Source organism: Neophocaena asiaeorientalis, unplaced genomic scaffold (genome assembly GCF_003031525.2).
Source record: "Neophocaena asiaeorientalis asiaeorientalis breed wild unplaced genomic scaffold, Neophocaena_asiaeorientalis_V1.1 scaffold152, whole genome shotgun sequence".
NCBI lineage: Eukaryota > Metazoa > Chordata > Mammalia > Artiodactyla > Phocoenidae > Neophocaena > Neophocaena asiaeorientalis.
Genome location: NW_020185338.1, coordinates 3,272,760 through 3,294,450, shown reverse-complemented (window position 1 = coordinate 3,294,450; position 21,691 = coordinate 3,272,760). Strand labels below are relative to the sequence as shown.

The following is a 21,691-nucleotide window of genomic DNA, read 5'->3' as shown; positions in this document are numbered from 1 at the left end:
GGCGAGGCGAGTCCTTGGTGTAAACGGTGTAGCAGGCATCTCCGTCCTGCTGGTGTTCCGTTAAATTTAAGCTGGTGGAACTTGAGGATACGGGGAGGGGGAAGGGTAAGCTGTGACAAAGCGAGAGAGAGGCATGGACATCTATACACTACCAAACGTAAGGTGGATAGCTAGTGGGAAGCAGCCGCATAGCACAGGAAGATCAGCTGGGTGCTTTGTGACCACCTAGAGGGGTGGGATAGGGAGGGTGGGAGGGAGACGCAAGAGGGAAGAGATATGGGAACATATGTATATGTATAACTGATTCACTTTGTTATAAAGCAGAAACTAACACACCATTGTAAAGCAATTATACTCCAATAAAGATGAAAAATTAATAAATAAATAAATTAAAAAAAATAAAGAGCCCAATGTTCAATTTTAGATTATCTGACCAAAAAAAAAAAAAATTTAAGCTGGTGGTGAGGAACCCCCCGCCCCCATAATGTGCACCAGCAAAATTCATGAGGGCCGTTAGCAAAATTCCATCCTTGCCAGATGCCGTAAGATCACCACAATAAACCGTGACAGTTACAACGTGTGCATCTGTGTGATAAAGTCCTAGCAGGCTCCGGAAGGATCCCAGCAGCTGTCTTGCACTCTGTGATTCCCAGATCGACACCCCCTCCCCAAAGTCCTTATAGAAACAGCCTGCCTTTCAAGACAGACAGACTTTGGGGTTCACATCCCAACACTGTTTATTAGTGAGACCTTCTACAAGCTCCTCATCTGCCTTATGGGGCTATGTGACGATAAAATGAAAAGTTCCAAGCACAGAAGACGGCTCTTAGGGGTGCCTGAGAATTCTGACACGGTCCCCTCTCTTGCTGTCTGCCCGCCCAGAGCTCTCTCTGCTGCCCCAAGCAGTCCCATTTTCTTTCTAGGCCAGGTCAGCAGGCTGACGGGAATGCAGCATAAAGTAAGAGGGAAGAGGCTCGGAGACAAATTCCTCACGGGCTTGCCTGTACCGACAGCCCCTGTGCCTTGGGGTATGGTCTCTGCGATACGTTTTCTGCAGACTTCCTGTTTTTTGGCTGTGTCTTGGATGCACAAAAGTGGGCAGGGAAAGATTCCTGTGAGGTATTACCAAACATGAAACTGGGTAAATGTAATAAATTGTACAGGTAGCTATGAAGAGGTATTAAAGTGAATGAAAATGAAAGTCCCGTACAACGGTTCTCAGGATTGCTGCTGTTGCAGGTTAACTCTTGTGAAATCCCCAAATAATTAGTCTACTGAACTAACCTAAAAGGGTTCTGAACGAACCCAGCTATACTTGGATGAGTTGACTGGGCTATGGTTGGCTTTTAGAAAATCAATTCAGTTCTGAATCCTTATTTTTTTTTTTAACAACATGGGCCTTATGATTCACTTCACTACCACAGTTAAGCAGAATTTGATACATCTCTGAGCACGTATGAAGAGGGAGACGGAGCGGGAGAGGAGAGGGAGAGAATTCCGGGAGCAAAAGAGTAAGAAAAAGGCAAGTGTTGCAAAAATCTAATTCTTAGTGAATCTGGGTGAAAGGTATATATGGTGTTCATTGTGCTTCTCTTTCTTTTTTTTCCACAGGTGGAACATATTTTTAAGTAAAACGTTTGGGGTGCAGGGTAGAGGAGTGGGAGAAATACACCAGAATGAAAGCAACGGTACATTTCAGTGCCATGCTATCATAAGAGGGAATGTTCTGAGCCTGAGAACTTCTTTTTCTCTCTTTCTCTTTCAAGGATATAAGCAAGCATAAACCATAATGGAAAAGAATATTTAAAAATATGTATATATGAGTATAACCGAATCACGTTGCTGTACAGCAGTAATTAACACAACATTGTGAATCAACTATACTTAAAAAAAAAAAACAAGGATATAAGCAAGCATGAGAGAAGCACTCAAGACACACCAGAAGCACACTGAGACCTTCTTCTTAAAGGCATCATAGAAGTGAAGGATAAGAGAGAAGCGAATCACTTCCCTAGCTCATGAATTCAAGGTTGGGCAGTGCAGGGTCTCTGGTTCCTCCTGGAAACACACTGCACGTCAACAGGGATTCCACAACCCACACCTTGCAGCGCTGGCCCCACACAACCACTTCACAGACAGACAAATAGAATAAACTCAGGGAGCCCCGTGACTCATCCGAGGTGGCCCTGCTAGATCTCAAAGACGGCTCAGGCAGGAAACTGAAATGTCTCCGTCCCCCCCAGGAAGCAAGCTTACTGTGATGAAGACAGGAAACAACTTACCATTTGACAATATTTCTGGATGAAAACAGGTACACAGACGTAACTTCACGGAGTCAGAATTAAAATATAAATACATCTCTCTCACACTTGATATCGATACAATTAGCTTTCCCTGAGATTTTAGCATGGGCTCATAATCCATAAATTACACACAAGCTCAGCAGGAAGCGACAAGCTCCTTCAATTATTAATCACTCGATGCAATGTTGTTCATGGTGGGACATGCTGGCTGCACTGACTTGGTGTCAGAGACCTCCTGCTGCAGGGGCTGTCATTCCGGGGAACCAACTACTTTAAAAGAAGAAACCAGGCAACCTGGACATGTTGGAAGGGGGATTTCTAACCACCTCCTTAAAAATCATTCATTAAAATGAACACTCGATACATCTGAAATGCCTGCCAGCTTTCAGTTTCAGCTGAGTTTCTATGCAACAGTACTCACGACGCGCATGCGAGCATAAACTGAAGCCACCTGATTCCACCAGGATGCCACAGAGCCACATGTTATTCACCTCAAATAAAAACCTGGTATTCATTCTCTCGTCAAATTGGCGGGGGGGGTGGGCAGGAAGTACTGAACATAAAAGGTGAGAAATCACATTAGTTCAGGCCGACAATGAGCAACGCTTGCAACTAACAAGTTAAGGGATAGCTTCTGATCAGACATGGACATTTTGCTGGGTTTCTTTACGGGTTCATGATTTGTTCCATTATCGTATCATCAGTATTGATCTCATCAGTGTTGTCTCCGCCTTTCACTTGTGTACTAGGGTTCTCTCTCTGGAGCTGGTGGTTTTAAACCTAGCTAGCATTGAGGGTGAAGTTGTCCTCCTTAGGGATTTACTTGAGAACACTGGTCTTTTGCCAACTGTGAAAAGAAGGTGCAATTAATGGGATTATAGAAGCAGCACTCGAAGTGCGGTGCTTCTGTCCAAAACCGACTGTAGGTAGAAAGACACAGAGGACAAGAGATGACCTGAAGCTTCCATTTCCAGCCAGTTGGCAGAGGAGATATTTAGAAGGCATTCTTCTAACTATGATACAAAAGATACTGGATAAAGGGCAGCAACATATTTCTGAGCCATTGTTGGGTTCCCTGGAAAATAAGGGTACTCTTAGAGCTCTACATAAATGCACACGTACCAAAAGAACTTCACACACACACAGACGAAAATCTAAAAAACAACGGGACAGAATCTGAAGCGTGAGCAGTAGGCAACCAAGAAAGGCAGGGTTTTCATGAAGCAAATGCCTCCTCTAGCCCTGGGACAAGAGCCCAATCTTAAGGGGAGGGAGAGGCAGGAGGATTGATTTTGGCAGCCCCCGGGTTTCTGTGGCCCCTTGAGGGGGTTAAAGTGGCCTTGGATGCATTGGTCCCCAGGCTACCAGCAGAAATTTTAAAAGCAAATGCTCTCTTGAAGAAAGCAAGCCACATTGAGGCCATCAGGATTCCTGTATATCAAGTTTAATCAAACATTCAAGTAGAAGCTCATAACCTAAAATCACCAAACAGGCCACTAGAAACGTATAAATGTAAAAATGCCACATAAAAAGCTAGGACCCTTGAATGATGACGCCTTCAATGAGATCCTAGGGAAAAATAACTGCCCCTCACAGGCAGACAATGGGGATAAAAGGCAGCCTTGACCTCAGCTCCAGATGGAACTGGAGACAAGAAAAGCCTCCCTTGAGAATTTTTAACCACAAGCCTGAAGTCTTGTGGGTATGAGGCCAGAATTCTACTGTGTGGACCAAAAGACCTTAAGCTAAATTTAGTTTCAAGTGCCCAATTGTGCCTACTAGAAGAAAATACAAACCCTTTTTGGAAGAACATACTTTAAACACAGGCCACAAAGAATTCCCACAGATAAGATTTTAAGGAACATATGTTCACAATTAAAAAAAAAACATTAAACACAAAAGAAATACGCCAACATAAAGAGACAACAGAAAAAACATCCTATAGAATCTGAACTGCAAAGTCTGAAAATATTGCAATAATTAGGCACAGAATGTAAACTATGTATAAAAAAATAAAAGAAGGAATTGACAAATATTAGAAAGAAAGACTGGATTATTAAAAACCAAGCAGACAGGTTTTGGAATGCATCAAATAGAATTTCTAGAGCTGAAAAAATATAATCCCTGAAATTAAAAAACTCAATGTAATTGAGTTGTAAAACAAAAAAAGTAAAAAAAATTGGTGAATTGAAAGATGGAGCTAAAGATATGATAGAAAATGCAGCAGAGAGAGATGAAGAGATTGAAAATACGGAAGAGAGATTGGGTAATATGGCACACAGTAAGAAGATCCAATATAAATCTAACTGGAGTTCAAGGGTGAAAGGAAAAATGGGGAAGATCCAATCCCAGAATAGAAAATGGCTGAGAATTTTCCAGTTTTGATGAAAGTCGCCAATCTTCAGATTCAGAAAGCCAACAAGTCCCATGGAGGATAAATAAAAAGAAATGCATATCTAGATACATCATAGTCATCACAGACAATACAAAGAAAAAAAAAGGAGTAGAAAGGAAACACATTACCTAAGGAGAAGTAGCAATTAAGATAAAACCAGTGACACAGATGAAAGTGGAACAATATTCTCAAAGTGAAAGAGAAAAAAAAACCTGTCAAACTATAATACTATTGTCTAAGAATGAAGGCAAAATAAATATATTTTCAGACAAAAATTCAAGACTTTAATTAAAAGCAGATACTCATCTATAGGAACTTTTTAAGAATATTTTTCAGGAAAAAAAAAGAAAATGATCCAAAAAGAAAGGTCTGACTTAGAAAACAAACTTATGGCTACAAAAGAGGAAAGGTGGAGGGGAGAAATAAATTAGGAGGCTGGGATTAACATATACACACTACTATATATAAAATAGATAATCAACAAGGACCTGCCATATAGCATAGGGAACTTTACTCAGTACTCTGTAATAACCTACATGGGGAAAGAATCTGAAAAACAATAGATATATGTGTATGTATAACTGAATCACTTTGCTGTACACCTGAAATTAACAACATTGTAAATCTACTATACTCCACTGTAAAATAAAAATGAAAAATAAAAACAAGAAGAAAGGTCTCAGATGCAAGAAAAAAAAATGATAAGCAAAGAAAATGTATTCAGGTATTGACCAGACAATACAATAGAGTCGTCCCTTGGTGTCTGTGGGGTTTTGGTTCCAGGACCCCCACAGGTACCCAAATCTGCAAACGCTCAAGTCCCTTATATAAAATGGTATAGTATTTGCTTATAACCTACGCACATCTTCCCATATACTGTAAATCATCTCTAGATTACTGATAATGCCTAATTCAATGTAAATGCGATGTAAATAGTTGCTGGTGCACAGGGCAAACAAATTTTCATTTTTGGAACTTTCTGGAATTCTTTTTTTCCCAAATATTTTGATTGAATCTATGGATGCAGAATCTGTGGATACGGAGGGCTGACTATAATAACAACTGACTTAAAAAAAACAAACAAAAGAGAAACTGAAATAGAACTAAAGTCCTAGACAAATGTAGCATACCATTTGGGAGGTGGAGAGAACAGAAGTTAAAGCATTCCAGGGGCCTTGTATTGATCAGGAGGTTAAAGATACTGATTAACTCTACACATTTTAAAATATTCATGTTAAAAGTTCAAGGATCAACACTAAAAGAAGAGAAAAATATATATAATTTCTAAACCATCAGAAGAGGGGTAAAAGGAAGGAGGAGTGGAAGAATCGTGATCAATTTAAAACAATGTTAGAAAGGAATCTGGAAAAGGGGGGACAAACAAATGCAAACTAAGATGGTAGAAATAAATCCAAATATGTCATTTAAAATGGGCTAAAAATCTTCATTAAAAGGTAAAGATCATTAACACAGATTTTTTAAAAAGCCATATGCTGCTTATAAGAGATGAACCGAAAACATAAGGATTAAGAAAGGTTAAAAGTAAAAGGAGGAAAAACATCGTGCCATGCTGGTGTAGCTACATTAAAACCAGATAAGATAGATTTTTAAGGCAAAAATCATTATTACAGATAAAGAGAGTCATTAAACATTCATAAAGGTTCAATTCACCAGGAAGATATAACTGTTCTAAACATGGAGACCTCCAATAAGATAGCTTCAAAATACACCCCAAATTGGAAGAGCTATAAGGAGAAATGATCAAACCCACATCTCCTTCCCTCCCTCCTTCTGTCCCTCCACCACCCCCCTCCCAACACACACACAGATATGGTTAATAGGTAGATTTGATCTAATGGACATACACAGAACATGTGCTCATAATGGAGAAGGTATATTATTTTGAAGCACACACAAAATATTTATAAAAACTGATATACACTACTAGACCACATAGCAAGTCTCCACAAATATCAAAAAAGCAGTATCTTACAGGTCAATTCTCTGACCACAATGTATTATAATTAATAATCAATGTTGAAGAGGTAACTAAAAGCAAAAATAAGAAATAACCATCTCCTACTAGGTTTGAAAATTTAAAGACACAATTCTAAAGACATGTATGGGTCAAAGAAGGAATCAAAATGGAAATTAGAAAATACTTTGAACCCATAACAATAATGAAAATAAAAGGTATCAAAACTTATAGACGAAACTAAGCAGTAGTTTGAAGGAAATTATAACCTTAAACTTTTATATAGAAAGAAGAAAAGTTTAAAATAAAAGTATCCAATCCAGACCAAACAACAAAAAAGAATAAGCTCAAAGAAAGAAAGGAAATTATAAAGTAGCAGAAATCAATGAAATAGAGAATAGATACAACCTTATGCCAACATATTTGAAAACAGGTGAAATGGACAAATCCCTACAGTTACCAAAATGAATTTAAAAAGAAATAAAAAATAAGTTATACTATAATCATTAAAGAAATTAAATCAATAGTTAAAAATCACCCCACAAAGAAAACACCAGCCCCACAGTGTTTTGCAAGTAAGTTCCATCAAACATTAAGCAATAGATAATTCCAATCTTACCTAATCTCAGAGAATCTAATAGCGAATACTCTTTAACTCATTATATGAGAATAATGTAATCCTGACATGAAAACTAGATAAAAATAGCACAAGAGAAACATGGACATGGACAAATATGTAAAATTCATACCTAAGAGGTCAGCGTACCAACACTAGCAATATGTAAAAAATATAATGTGTCATAAGCATATCAGAAATGCAGATTTTACTCAAAATTGGGAATTTATAATGTAATTCACCAAGTAAAAAACAATGAGAGGGTCGATCGACTTCCCTGGTGGCACAGTGGTTGAGAGTCTGCCTGCCGATGCAGGGGACACGGGTTAGTGCCCCGGTCCGGGAAGATCCCACGTGCCGCGGAGCGGCTGGGCCCGTGAGCCATGGCCGCTGAGCCTGGGCGTCCGGAGCCTGTGCTCCGCAACAGGAGAGGCCACAGCAGTGAGAGGTCCGCGTACCGCAAAAAAACCAAAAAAATAAAAAAAAGAAACAATGAGAGAAAAAATTTATAGTTATCCTTAATGATGTAAACATTTCGTTGATGAAATTCAACAATCATTTATGATAAAGTATCACAGCAAGCCAAAAAGGGAATTTTTTTTGTTATGATAAAGTATATTTCCTAAAAAAACCTATAACGAACATTCTATCATTTGTTCATCAATAACATAGCTCCCTTTAAAATAAGACACAATATAAAGATGTCTATTACCATTACTTTTACTCAGAGGTCCTACCTGCAATAGGACAGGAAAAATAAAAGACATAAGAATTAGAAAAATCCACACCATTATTTATATAAGATATAATGTTATACATAGAAGAATCTACAGATAAATTATTAAAGTTACTAAGGTGGTTTATTTTATTTAGCAAGGTTGCTGGAAAAAAATCAGTATACAAATAATTAACTCCAGATGGATTATAGATTTAAATGAGTAGGAAAAACTTTTAAAATCTTTTAGAAAAAACCTATAGAAGACCATATGATCTTGGAACAGGGACTTTATAAAGACACTAGATTTCATTACAAAATGATTACTAAGCATGAAAATTAAGAGCTTCTGTTCATCAAAAGACATTATTATGGACCGTGAAATGACCATCCACAAACTTAGAAAAGTTATTAGTAACATATATAGTCAATAAAGGATTAATATCCAGAATATACAAAGAACTCCTACAAAGATAAGAAAAAGAGAAACAACCTGATAGAAAAATGAATAAAAATGTTGAGCAGGCAATCCATCAAAGAGCACATTCAAGCAGCCAATTAAATATATGAAGAACTGTGCAGTATCTTTAGTAAGAAGGGAAATGGAAATTAAAATGCGATGAGATACCGTCACATATTCACTAGATTGGTTGAAACTGCAAAGTATGACAATTCCGAATGTCTGTGAAGATGAAGAGGAACGGGAAGTACCATACTCTGCTGGTAGGAGTGTAAATGGACACAAGCACTTTAGAAAACAACCTGTCATCACCTGGTGAAGCTGAGCATGTTCATACCTTACAAACCAACAATTCCCACACCCGGACATGCATCTTAAATGAAACTGGAGCCACGTACGGGAATTTCCATAGCAGCTTTGCTTGTAACAGCAAAGAACTATAAACAATTCAAATGTCTTAAAAAGAATTGTGGTATAGCCACGGAGTGGAATATTATACAGCCATGAAAATCATCATCAGTTACAACTATATGCAGCAAACCAAATAAACTTAATAATGAATAAAAAGAGCAAGTTGGAAAGAAGACATAGTATCATTCTAGTTATATAAAACTCAAAACCAAGCAAAACTAAATACAGTATTTACAGATATCAAAAATACTTTTAGAAACCTAGGAATAGTAAATACAAAACTTGGGATTATGGTTATCTTTCAGATAATGGGTACAGGGGCCTCTGATGCTTGCTCCAGCTGGGTAGCCCTTGCCAGGAAGCATATGGGTTCAACAACTCCAGGACTTCTGTCTCAGTGGTCACCTCCAGGGCGGGGGCAGGAAGGAGCACCGTTTTCTCCCATGAGCTGCAAATCGTCCCCTTAAAAGACTGAGGTAAATGTGACTCCCTCTCTGTACTAGATCGCAGAACACAACAGGAATGATCCTAAAACTCTCCTCTATGAACCGTTTTGTATTTGGCGCAGTTCTGCATACCGGGAGAGCAGATGATTTTTAGATACAATAGGAAAAGCCGCCTGGACTTTCAAACCAACGCCATTGATTTGAAACACGAGGAGCAGCTCCAGAACGCTGATCAAATTTTACGCAGGGAACTTGCCGGTCATTGTTTAGATTTCTGGACCAGAAGAGACAGAAGTCAAGACAAAAAGCCGAGCCGGCAGCCGAGTAGGAACTCTTGTGCATCCTTTGCCCTCCTGGTACTGTTTTTTCCTTTTCCCTTTAACCGCTCCCTTTAGTAATATTTCCTCCTCTCCTTCCCACCACTAAGCATAACCTCATACTGAGTTTTAGAATTGCCTTCAAAGACCATGGTTTCAGAAGATAAAATCTGACAGGTACTTGATTTTTAAAAAACAAAACAAAATACAATACAAAAGAAAGAGATCAGTGGCAAACTTTCCCTCCAGTTGTATAACTGGTCCCCACCCTATCTTAAAACTGAAGGTTGCAGGATTCCTAAACTCCCGTGACAAACACCTTCTCCAAGGGAAAGACAAAGGGAATGACAAGGAGTAGATCTAAAGCTGATACATAGGTTTTCCCGGTGACTCTATATGGACAGGACCTTACATATTAATCTTTTGTATGTATAGAACCATTTATTTCTGACTTGCTTCCTGTTCCACGGGAAGGACAGTATTCACTTGAGGTTCTTAGAGATCCAAATAAAATTAAGCAGCCTTAGGTGGTGATCAAATGGAGCTTCCTTATAATTTTACAACATGCTATGGTTTAGACTACTGTCGCGACTCCTCAAAACCATGGCTTTGCCACAAATGTGCACTGTCCTGAAGGTGGCACAGAAGCCCAACCTAAAGCCTTTTCTGGGGGTTGGGACTGAGCTTCAGGTACCCAGAAAGGGGGCCTGGGGAGGTCTGTGGAGGGCAGGTTGGATGAATCCATAAGGCTCTCCCCATTACTCATTTCACTTTTTTTCCTTTTTAAAAGTTTGTGATAAAATACACAAACAAAAAACCTTACCATCTTAACCCTTTTGAAGCATGCATTTCAGTGGCACTAAGCACACTCGTGACATTGTGTAGGCGTCCCCACCATTCAGCTCCAGAACCCTGCACCTCGGAAAATCGTAACTCTGTCCCCATTGAACAATTTACCTCCCCATTCCCTCTCTCCATAGTTACTGGCAACTACCATTCTACGTTCTCTCTCTATGAACCAGACTAGGTACCTCATATAAGTGGAATCATACAGCATTCGTCTTTGTGAGTGTCTTATTCACTCAACATAAATGTCCTCAAGGTTCACCCATATTGTAGCATGTATGAGAACTTCCTTCCATCTTAAGGCTGAATATTCTATTGTGTGTGTATATATATATACACCACGTTTTGCTTGTTTGCTCATCTGCTGATGGACTCTTGAGTTGCTTACACGTTTCAGCTACTGTGTGAATAATGCTGCTATGAACATGGATGTACAAATACCTCTTTGAGAACCTGCTTTCAATTCTTTCAATTTTTGGAGGACTGCCATCCTGTTTTCCACAGTGCTCAAGGGTTCCAATTTTCCACACCCTTGGCAACACTTGTTATTTCCTGTTTTCTTGACAGTGCCATCCTAATGGGCGTTAAGTGGTATCTCACTGTAGTTTTGATTTGCATTTCCCTAATGATTAGTGATGTTGAGCATTTTTCTATGTGCTTATTGATTACTTGTGTATCTTCTTTGGACATAAGTCTGTTCAAGCCCTTTCCCATTTATGAATAGGGTTGTTTGTTTTCCTAATTATTTATTTATTGAACACCTGTATAATGTTTAGTGTGTGCCAGGCATGTAACTGTGTGTTAATCCTAATAACTCATGAGGCAGGTGCTGGTTTTCTCGTGAGAAGCCCAGGTACACCTGGCCCAAGGTCACACAGCTGCAGGCCATGGACCCAGGAAACTTGGCTCCCAAGTTCATGCATGCAATTTCTGGGCTCTCTTGACATACGAAGGATGGCCCTTCCACCAGTTCTCTCTCAATCCTCTGGCAAGCCCTGGACATTTAATTTTTCTCTGCCACCTGAGAGGTCACTTGGGGTCAAAAGGCCTTAAGAGTCGAAAACAAGGTGGCTCAGACCCAGGAGAGTGCTATGGCCTGTACCTGGGAAGCAGCCCATAATTCTATGAATGTAAGAAGTCTTATGCTCCCATTTCCCAAGAGTTCCAGAAACAGTTCTTCTTGGACTAGAATTGTTTGCCCCATCCAGTGTATTCTCTGCAAGAAATTTCACTGGAGAAGCAGCAGAAGACACGGGCATAAAACTATGAGACGTGGGAGCAGTTATTTTGAGGAAAATGTGTCTTGAGCACTCTGCCCAAGCAAATTTAAAAATAAGCAGGTTTCCGATGTCGAAGGATGGGCCGATCCCTGAGGTTATTGAGTAAAAAGTCAACACTGTAAAGTCAATTATGCTATTGACAGATACTCTTACAAGGAGATTACACATCATAATTATATGCAAAGGAACCCAGCAAATACAAGCTGTGTAATGATCAGCTAATAAAAGTAACACTTCATCTATGTCAATAACAGTTTCAGAGTTAAGACAAACAAACATGGCCTTTGCCACTCAGTGGAGGAAAAAAAAAATCCCTGAAAGACAAATATTTTCACTTAAGGAGAAGTTGCTTAGAATCACACAGAAAACCTGTCACACAAAGCAGGGTAGGAAGCAGGTCTTCAGGGGGTGCTAATGACTTTCTGGCCCTCCTGCCAGCCCCAGCTGAACTGATGGGGACAGCAACCCCTGTAAACATGTGAACACCCCCAGGGACCCTTGGTCACTGCCACGTGGTCTGGCGGACGACGTTTGCTGTTGTTCTATTCTCTGCTGGACTGTTTTCCCTATAACCTTAGTTGAATTTAGGTTCACCTGACAAATGGCCAAATTTAAAACAATTGCAATTGCAATGAATGTGAAAAAGCAAAACAAGATCCCCCCCTCCCCTCCAAACACTTCTTAATGGGTTTTACACAGTCTCCCGCAAATACCCACCTAGCTATGTTTATATTCATTTTTCCTGAAAGTGTCGCACTGCCTCCTATTTGGGCCATAAAGAGGGCAAAGGTATTATAAGCAAGGGTCCCTGATCTTCCAGAGCCTGCGACATTCCTCTCCCTAATGTCTCTTAAACTGAGGTGGAAAGTGCAGAATTGGTATTTGGATAATGGACTGCTAATGCACAATGGTTTTCTTTATCTCTATTTATGCAAGTGGGAACTTGTCTAGTTTCTGCAAACTGCGGTTGTACATTTCACTGAAATGATTCTGCTTAAACCTCCTGTGACGTCGAGGAAGGTCACTCTTCGACTATGAGTGCTTTTGTAGGGGGACAGACGTTATGAGCTATTGTCACTCAGCCCCAACCCCAGACTACTGTACTGTTTCGTAAGCTGGGGCAGGCTGGGCTGGGGCAAGCCACATTTCTGCAGCACTCCTGGCTCTGCCTTCAAGAGACTGGGAAGGGGGTGGAGGAAGAGGGGACACGCTCCTTCCTGTGTGCTTCCTGTTCCTGCGTCACCCCAGCAATGCCTCTTCCCCTCTGCAGCGCCAGTTCATTCCTATAGTAGCTGCTGAATCCAGTTTGTGATTCTTCCAATACTGGAGACCCAACTTCTTCACGTTCCCTGAGAGGTACGCACCCTAGCAGGAGCTTTCTCCTCAGAGATACCTCTGGTCCTTCCACGGGTCCCTCCTCTGAGCTCAGAGATTCCAGCCCAGCTCAGTGGTACCTCCTAAGAGGTCTGGATCCCAGCCCCAGCCCCTCCTCTGAGGTCTGAGGTCCAGCTTTGAGAGGCAGTCATTCCAACCTCACCCGAGAGGATGTGGCTACTTCCTACAACTGTTTCCTCCGTGATACCCTGAGTTCTCTGTTACCCTTCCAGTTGCCTGGTTAATAACTTTCTACCTGGTTAATGGTTCTTTATTTTGAAGTCTCTCTATTCGAGTACCTAGTGAGGCTTCTGTCTCCCAACTGGATCTGACTGATGCATTGGTCTAGCCCTGAACCCGTCTGTGGCCTTTTACCGTGGAAGGAGCCTAGGTGAGGCACTGGCTGGACTGGATGAGTAGCGACTCTTTTTTACCAGAAAGAAGACATCATTGTTTTGCTGTAGTGCTATGTTATCTTCTAACCAGAACATAACCCGTTAAAAAAAATTATATTTTACATAATGCTTCTAGAGGCTAATCAGTAAATTTTTGCAATTATATATGCCATGAGGGTAATAATTAAAATTAGGAATTAAAATTAGGAGCAGCTCCTGCTGAAAGCCAGCCCGGTCTCAGGCCTCCCTTCGCTCTGCCTGGCTCTTCCCTTCTCTGAGGGAATGGCTGGAGCCACATGGAGAGCTTCGTTTGCTTTCAAAGGCATTGAAAAGATGCTGAAGACGACAAACTGAAAGTCTGTACCTACCATCCACTCAGAAAAGTAGATTGTTACTCCCCGTAAGAACAGTCTACGGTCCCAAAGTCTTCTCAACCAAAAAGGCAAACTAGGAGGTTAGGCAGAAACAATTTTAAGAAAGAATGGAAAACAGAATATCTCTCTCATAATGTGAGGCCAAGGCATGGATATATTGGCTTCATGGAAGAGGCTTACCAGTTATGAATTCAATTACTGATCTCAGGATATCTAAGAAAAATATGGGAGAAGTACAAGAAAAAGAACCTTCCCATACACTTTTGGAAAGTATCACCATGTCTGGTTAACAGAAATGATAAGTGGTTTTTATCATTCTATGACTATTCTAATTCCTACCAACTTTCCTCCTTAGCAGGTTCCAAATGCCAGCGCCTGCCCTGAAGATTAAGGACTTCCATCCTGGCAAAAGTAGTTGGTCTGCTGGGAGGATTAAAAGACACAAGTGAGTGGAGAATCTCCACATGGTTGATTCACATCAGGGAGCCCGACCTTACGTGTCCCTCAGGGCCCAGTTAACAGACTTCCTGGGATGGTTTCCTTTGGGACATGAAACACTATGAAAGCAAAATCGCCATTAGGTGTGAACTTGACCCAAAAGTGCAGGAAAGAAGCTAGAAGGTGATGCTGTGAAGGGATGCAGCTCAGCATGGCAGACCTTTTCTAAACAAGTAGCTGTGCAACATGCAATGAGACATCAGGCAAGTGAGTGAGACCCAGCCCCTGTCCTCAGCAAGCAAACCACAGAGGACGGAGGGACACACACACATAGGGTCACTCATCAAAGGGTCACAACCAAAGCATGGGCTTATGGGTTCCAAGAAAAGAGAAATTAATCTGATGTTGGCCCAGAGGCCTGTGCAGAAAAGCTTTGTGAAGGAATCATTTTTGTGATGGGCCATGAAGGATATGCTGCCTTGTATATGGAGTCTGAGGGGAATCGACAGAGAGGAAACTGTATGAATAAGATGGGCAAACACTGGATGTATGTGGAGAACAAATTTGGCTCAAGGAGATGGGAAGACCAGGGGGACATCAGGGTGATGTGGTGGGAGCCAAGGAGGATGCTTTTGCAGACAGCTGGAGAGGCACATTTTAGGAAATCAGTCTGGCGATGGTTGATGGATGGGCGAGGGTGGGCAGAGAAGCAGCAAGGAATAGGAGGAAGGCATTCAAACTGGTGCGTGCGAGGCTTCCAAGCTAGCGACAGACCCTACTCTGGGGCTGGCAGAGGAGGTGAGAAGGATGGAGGAAAGAAATTTCCCAAGGAAGAGTTCATGTGGTTTGGCAACTGACTGGATTCTCAGAAGCAGGGGACTGATGCCACCTGGTATTTATACATCACTTACCAAAGCACTTTTCACACATAATTTTTTGCATGTGAGTTTCATTGCAACCCTTCCCAGGACTAGAGGATTTCGTGGATGAGGGAACTGAGGCCCAGAGAGGTCAGACATCCACCCAAAGTCAAAGGACTGGGAAGTGACAGGGCTAGGTCTAGAGGTCGACCAGCTAGCCTAGAATCTAATGACTAACTTGCCCACCATTTCCTTCTGTTCACCTTACCCCACCTTTTTAGAATAAAGCAACTTAGTTTCATCTGTCTTCATTTAATGTGCAAAGAGACCAGGATAATTTGATGGCCCAAGAAGGAGAAGTTGGCACTTGGATTGGGGTCCCTGGGAGCTACATTAACTTTTTTGAACACCCGTACTATTTCTGTCTTTACTACTTGAGGCTGGTCTTCTCCATCCCCTCGAGTAGCCCCGTGGGACACACAATGTCCTTCCCACTCCTCAGGTGGGCTTTGCCCAGCAAGCTTCTCCCTTACCTCACGGCTGCTGTCATTCCAATGGGAGTGATTGGCAATGGCCGGACTCCGGGAAACAGGCCTCGGCTCAGAACCCGCGTTCCGTTTTGTATCACTCCTGGAGGAACTGAAAGAGCAAAAAGGGAAAAGACACCACACATGAATCCAACTGTGAAGATTTCTGCTCTGAGTCAGAAATTTTGGATACACCAGAGAAGAGAGAGAGAGAGAGAGAGAGAGAGAGAGAAGGGAGAAAGAGAGAAGGGAGAAAGAGATAGTCATAGGTACATAGAGCAAGCAGAGACAGAGAAACACACAAAGACACACACACACACACACACACACACACACACACACGGAGATAGATACAGAAAAAAATACCATGAGAGCGAGACAGAAAGAGAGAAAGATACCACACCTCAAGAAAGGGATCTAGTCAGCCAAGTCAGACCAATAGCTTATTATTGACGCCTTGGTGGGGAAAAAAAAAAAAAAAAAGATGAGTTTTAAAAAGTGGGCTTCAAATATTATTTTCTTGCATTTATTAAATATAATCTTTTATCTCTAGTCAGACCCTAAAAAGATCTTAAGAACCTGACACCACCTGACAGCAGATGACCAAACAAAAGCATTTCCTCATGCTTCGCTGTTCATGGTCAGAACTGGGAACATCTTTCTAAGCGTCCTTAATCCAACAAGGGAAAACGACAGCCAAAAGAACAGCAGAGCTGGTTTTACAAACTACTCAGCACCTTAGCGCTCACAACATCATCTCATCATCCTCACAACCGTCTCTGTTGGGAGTGAAGGGTTGTCAGTGGCGTGGATCTGGCTCCTGCCTCAGAATCACACAGCCCGCTCCGGAGGGCCGCCTTCCTCGTTCCCAGAAGCTTCCTCTAAGCAAATCTCCTGAGAGCTCTCTCATCATCCCATGGTCTCCTATACACAATCATCCCTGGATTAATCCTAAGCCAACCTTTCACGCCAGTGACCATCAGATACTGCCCATGCTGCAAATAAACTCACGGCGGCCTTACATGAATCTGAGGATGTGCAGAAGAGGGGAACCATAGGAAATCCCTGATATTCGATCTTTTTTGACCTCCCAAACAGCAGTTTCTTCTGGTTCAAGCTAATATTCTTACTGCACCATCAACACTCCTCCATGTGTGTGTATACGGGGCCAGGCATTCATCCTGTGTGAGCACACTGACACAGGGCTTGTACACCCGGGTTTTAATCTTAGTTCTTCTGGTAGGACTTCACGCAAGCTCACGGAATCTCTGTGTCCCTCTTTGAACGGTGTTCTCTAAGACCCCTTCCGCTGCCAGCATCCGAAAGAGTCCCCAGAGCTCTGGCTGTGTTCATGCAGCCCCTGGCACAGTCTCATCCGGGGGCAAGGTGGACAAATTGTGCTTTCTCAAACAAACACCTTACCAAAAAGACTCTAGAAAATCATACCTTTAAAAATAAAAACCACTCTGCATATTACGTTTTAAAAACTGATATTATTTGTGTAGAATAACTACTTTTCCCAAAATACACAGCATATACTTTTTACTCCTATCATTTTCAGGTCTCTAAAAGCACATTTACTTAAATATTCTGAACCTTTAGTCAGGTCTTTCACGTAGGATGAATGTCCACTCTGGAATATGGGATTAAGTTATAGACCGATTCCTTGGGCATTCTGTAGCTCCTGCTAATATTTTTTTGCCCTTTCTCATCCAGGTTTGTGTAAGGCCCTAGTTACTAGGTTTTATAAAAGGTGGGATGGGAGACAAAATTGAAACCAGTGCCTGAAGTCAGTACTACTACTGCAGTCAGGGTTCCAGAATCCCCTGTCTCTTCCCATATTTAATTATGAAGGTAGTCTGAACTAGATCAGGAATTCCTACCCATCCCATACTATCAGCCTGATTTCAGATCATCTGAGGCAGGGGACTCACCAGGTATCTTAAAAGCATGAAACCTGTTATGATGTGATATTGCAGCTAATTATCATAGTTTGCCCAGCTGATGAGTTTTCTAGAGCTCTAGAAGAGTGTCTAGAATTTATATTTACCTGAATTATTCCTATAAAGCTACAAGACAGTGTGGTATTGGTGTAAGTGCAGAAATATAGATCAATGGAACAAAATAGAGTCCAGAAACAGACTCATGTGTGTGGTCAACTGATTTTTTTGACAAAAAATATGCAGACAACACAATGGGGGAAAAGAGAGAACAATCAGAGATCCATTTGGAAAAAAATGAACCTCGGTCCTAACCTCATACCATTAGAAAAATTAATTAGAAATGGATCATAGACCTAAACGTAAGCACTAAAACTACGCAACTTCTAGAAGAAAATACCAATAGCTTCTGTGGACAGACATATGTAAAAACCAGTAGAACTATGCAGTTTGTAGACAGATGCTTCAGGTTGCTTGAAAAGAGAGGTGTTTTTGGTTTGTCTCTGTTTGGGGGATCGTGGGAAAGGGTTTTTCAATTATTTTGCTGTAGGGTACTCTCCTCAAAATGGTCAGATGACCACAGGTTCAGTTTAATTCTGATAATACTATTTAATATACCAGTCACTAGGGATCTCATCTAGAACAGCAAGCAAATCTCATAGAATGGTACCCTCCCAAAAAAACTTAAATATTTAAAATTTATACCATGGTTATAATTCTCACCAGTAAAAATTATTACAGTCCCATATACAGATTGTATCAATTAATGGATTAAACTACCAACTACCTGCCAATGTATGAGACGAAGGGGACACAGGGTCCCCACAGTGAAGTGGGACAGACAGAAAACTGAAGAGGCAATGAAAATATACTATGGCGAGTGCTAGGGCAGGGGGCCTACAGGCATGAAAGATGGAGACACCGAACCCCCCAAAAAAGCTATCTGGGAAGCCTTCCTGTAGGAAGTGCCATCGAAGTTGGGATTCAAAGGCGCAAACCAGGCCTAGAAGTGATAAAAATCACAATGTGCACATGAACTAAAAAGTAATTTTGATAAAGCACATAATCCTAGCAGGAATGAGATGCCTTTGGACTTCATCCCATGGATATTGGGAAAACCATTAAAGGGTTTTGAGCAAGGAAGTGGTCTGCAGCATAGTGGCTGAGAGCCAGACTCTGGTGTTTCCCATTCGTGTCCTTTACTGCCTGTGTCCCCTGACAAGCTACTTAAGTAAGAAGGAGACAAATGGTATTTATCAGAGTATTTAGAGATTCAACTGAATTGATACAGGCATTGCTATTTTGAAAATACACGTCAGTCATCAATCCCCTCATCATCAACATGCTCAACATTCCCAGAGCAATCCTGGGGTGGCCTGTGCTGTCTCCAGTCCAGGTAAGATGAAAGCCCATAAGAATGGGTAAAGACAAAACCAGACCGTATTGGAAGACCTTGACCATCTTTCTGGTCACAGACTTAGCCGGAAGAGCAACCACTGCTCTCACGGTGCTTCCGTTCTCCTTGAACAAATCATGTCAGAGTCACCATTTTGGCAAAAACACCGGAACCACCTAAAATCCTGGACAAAGACTAGGGAGCCCTGGAAAGTGAAGAGGGCGGATGAGAGTCATGGAGCATGCATTGCCCTGGCCTCTAGTACGGCCACAGAATCACCTGCCAGTCAAAGGAGAAATGCAGCCCCACTTTTTCTTTTGCCCAGAGTCCTCTGCCCAAGTGCCTAGAACCTCTAAGCACCAGGGGCGCACCTGGCGTGAAAGGAAACAGAGAAAGGAAGCCAGCCCTCACTGAGCACCTACTGGAGACTGGGTTCTTTTGACCCTCTTGTCTCATTTAAGCTTCAGGGAAGAAGCCTCCTGCATGGTTACAAGTCATGGGGCCACATGGCCTCCACTCAAAGTCTTGCCCCACCGCTAGCTCTGTGGCTTTGGGCAAGTGCCTTACCCTTTCTGTGCCTCAGTTTCCTCACCTGTAAAGTAGGCATAAACATACCTCAGAGGATCACTGTGAAGATTAAACAAGACAAAGTACACAAATTGCTACCTCAGTGGCTGGCCCATTATATAAGCTCTTCATCACCGTCATCACCATGTTCATCCTTCCACCATTCCATCTCACCGCAACGGCACCTTCTTACTAATTATCTCTGAGGCACAGGACCTAACGGGGTCAGGACATGGGGGAATTCTTTCAGCCTATTATGCTTTTTGTAGCTCTCCCTAACTCTACTCACCCCTGAAAACATCTTCCTGGTTAATGAGCTGTATTCACTTCAAAGACAGTCTCACGGACGGAGCTGTCCCTCAGCATTAAACGGTTTTCCCTGAGCTATTTTCTGAACCTCACAAGACTTCTGGTGTGCAGACTAGACTCTTCTTCTGAATCCTGGAGCTTGTTCTCAAATGAGCTGCCACTGAACGCCGCCTCGGCCAAAGCCGGCGTTTCTCAGTCCTCAGCACTGGCAGTGCGCCTCACGTGCGGCGGGCGGGTGTGCCCCTCTCTGCTCACAGGCTGCCAGGAGCCCGGCTGTGACACTTAACTGTCCTCCCATCTTTTCTCCTTTCTGTCTCCATCCCCAAGTGTCAAGAATGTGGCTTCTGAAAGATGAATCACAGCCAGTCTAAAATGTCTGAGAAAGGTATTCTGAGGTCCCTATTGCATGGCTTTTTTTGACTCTGGGATCTGGAGGAACCCGAGTCCACCACTCCTCAGTCCTTCTCCTATCAGCAGGTCGACTTCCTTTCATTTCCTTTGCATTTCCCTCAACGTATTTCAAAGCACGTAAACCCCAGTGCACCCCACCCGATGTGCTGAAATTATACCTAGGCTCCAGCTAGAGAAGAGATGTCATAAGAAACTGGACATTCAAAATCAACCTTAAACTCAGATTTGTGGCTCTCACTAAATCAACTATACTCCAACAAAAATTAAAAAAAAAAAAAAAAAAGCATAGGCCTCCAGCATCATCATTTTCTGTTAGATCAGTTAAATATTTGGTTCTTCACAGGGAACTCTGCCCAATACTCTGTAATAACCTAAATGGGAAAAGAATTAGAAAAAGAATAGACACATGTATATGTATAACTGAACCACTTTGCTGTACACCTGAAACCAGCACAACATTGTTAATCAACCTACTCCAATATAAAATAAAAAGTTTTAAAAATGGCTTTTATAGGAGAGAAGACATACATCTGAGACTCTCAAATCCTGGGATGAGGTGCTAAGGAGATCGGCACCAGGGCTCCCAGCTGATCGACCACTTTACCTTAAGTTATACAGTGACCCTAAACTTTCTTACTTTTAACCAGCAAGAAAGCAACACACACACACACACACAGTCCAATCAAGCAGCACCGCTCACTGTGATCTAAATGTGATCGTCTCCAGAACCTAAAAAAAAAAAGTTGAAGGCACAAGAGAAACCTTCCTGCAGCTCCGCCCCCCTCAGCTCCGCCCCATCCTGGCCTCCCCAGCTTCCCTCCTGATGCTCAGTTTCCTTGATTTTCACAGCTTGTGAAAGTAACCCCTGCGCTCCTGCTGCCGCCTTTGGAGAGCAGCCCTGGCTAAGCTACCAGAGGCCATAAGCTGAGCAGCAGGTGATTCCGATAATCCTTCCCTTTCCTAAAATTGGCCTTTCCACCTGCTTCCTTGGAAAGATGCTGGGGAGGGGGCTGAGAGAGGGGAGCCTGCTTCCTGGTTGCCCTTCTTCGCCGGTGGCTGGTGCATCCATACACAGCCTAGTTCTGGGGAGGCGGATGCAGAACTCCGCCTCCCCCCTCCGTCCCATTTTGTTGTTTTGTTTATTACCTAGAGTTCCTCTCTGGAACATTCCAACCAGGGATCATGCAAGCCTTTGAAGATGAGTAACGGTGATCTGACTTCTCCAGACTTAATAACAATTCCTCCACTGGGGTTAAAGATGACTCACAGGGCTTGTCGAAGGGGAACTGCAAAGCAGGTATTTAAGTAGACTCTAGAAGTGGAATTAGTCTGCACA

The 21,691-nt window shown here is 42.0% G+C and overlaps 1 protein-coding gene across 10 annotated transcripts in view; it reads right to left on the bottom strand.

Moving 5' to 3' along the window:
* The window catches only part of FOXN3 (forkhead box N3), a 408,764-nt gene that overhangs the window by 8,813 nt on the left and 378,260 nt on the right, over positions 1-21,691 (bottom strand). For all 10 annotated transcript variants that reach the window (XM_024736280.1, XM_024736286.1, XM_024736287.1 and 7 more), the window contains one exon: positions 15,739-15,844. In XM_024736280.1, coding sequence (XP_024592048.1) covers positions 15,739-15,844 — 106 coding nt within the window. The remainder of the gene's footprint in view (positions 1-15,738; positions 15,845-21,691) is intronic.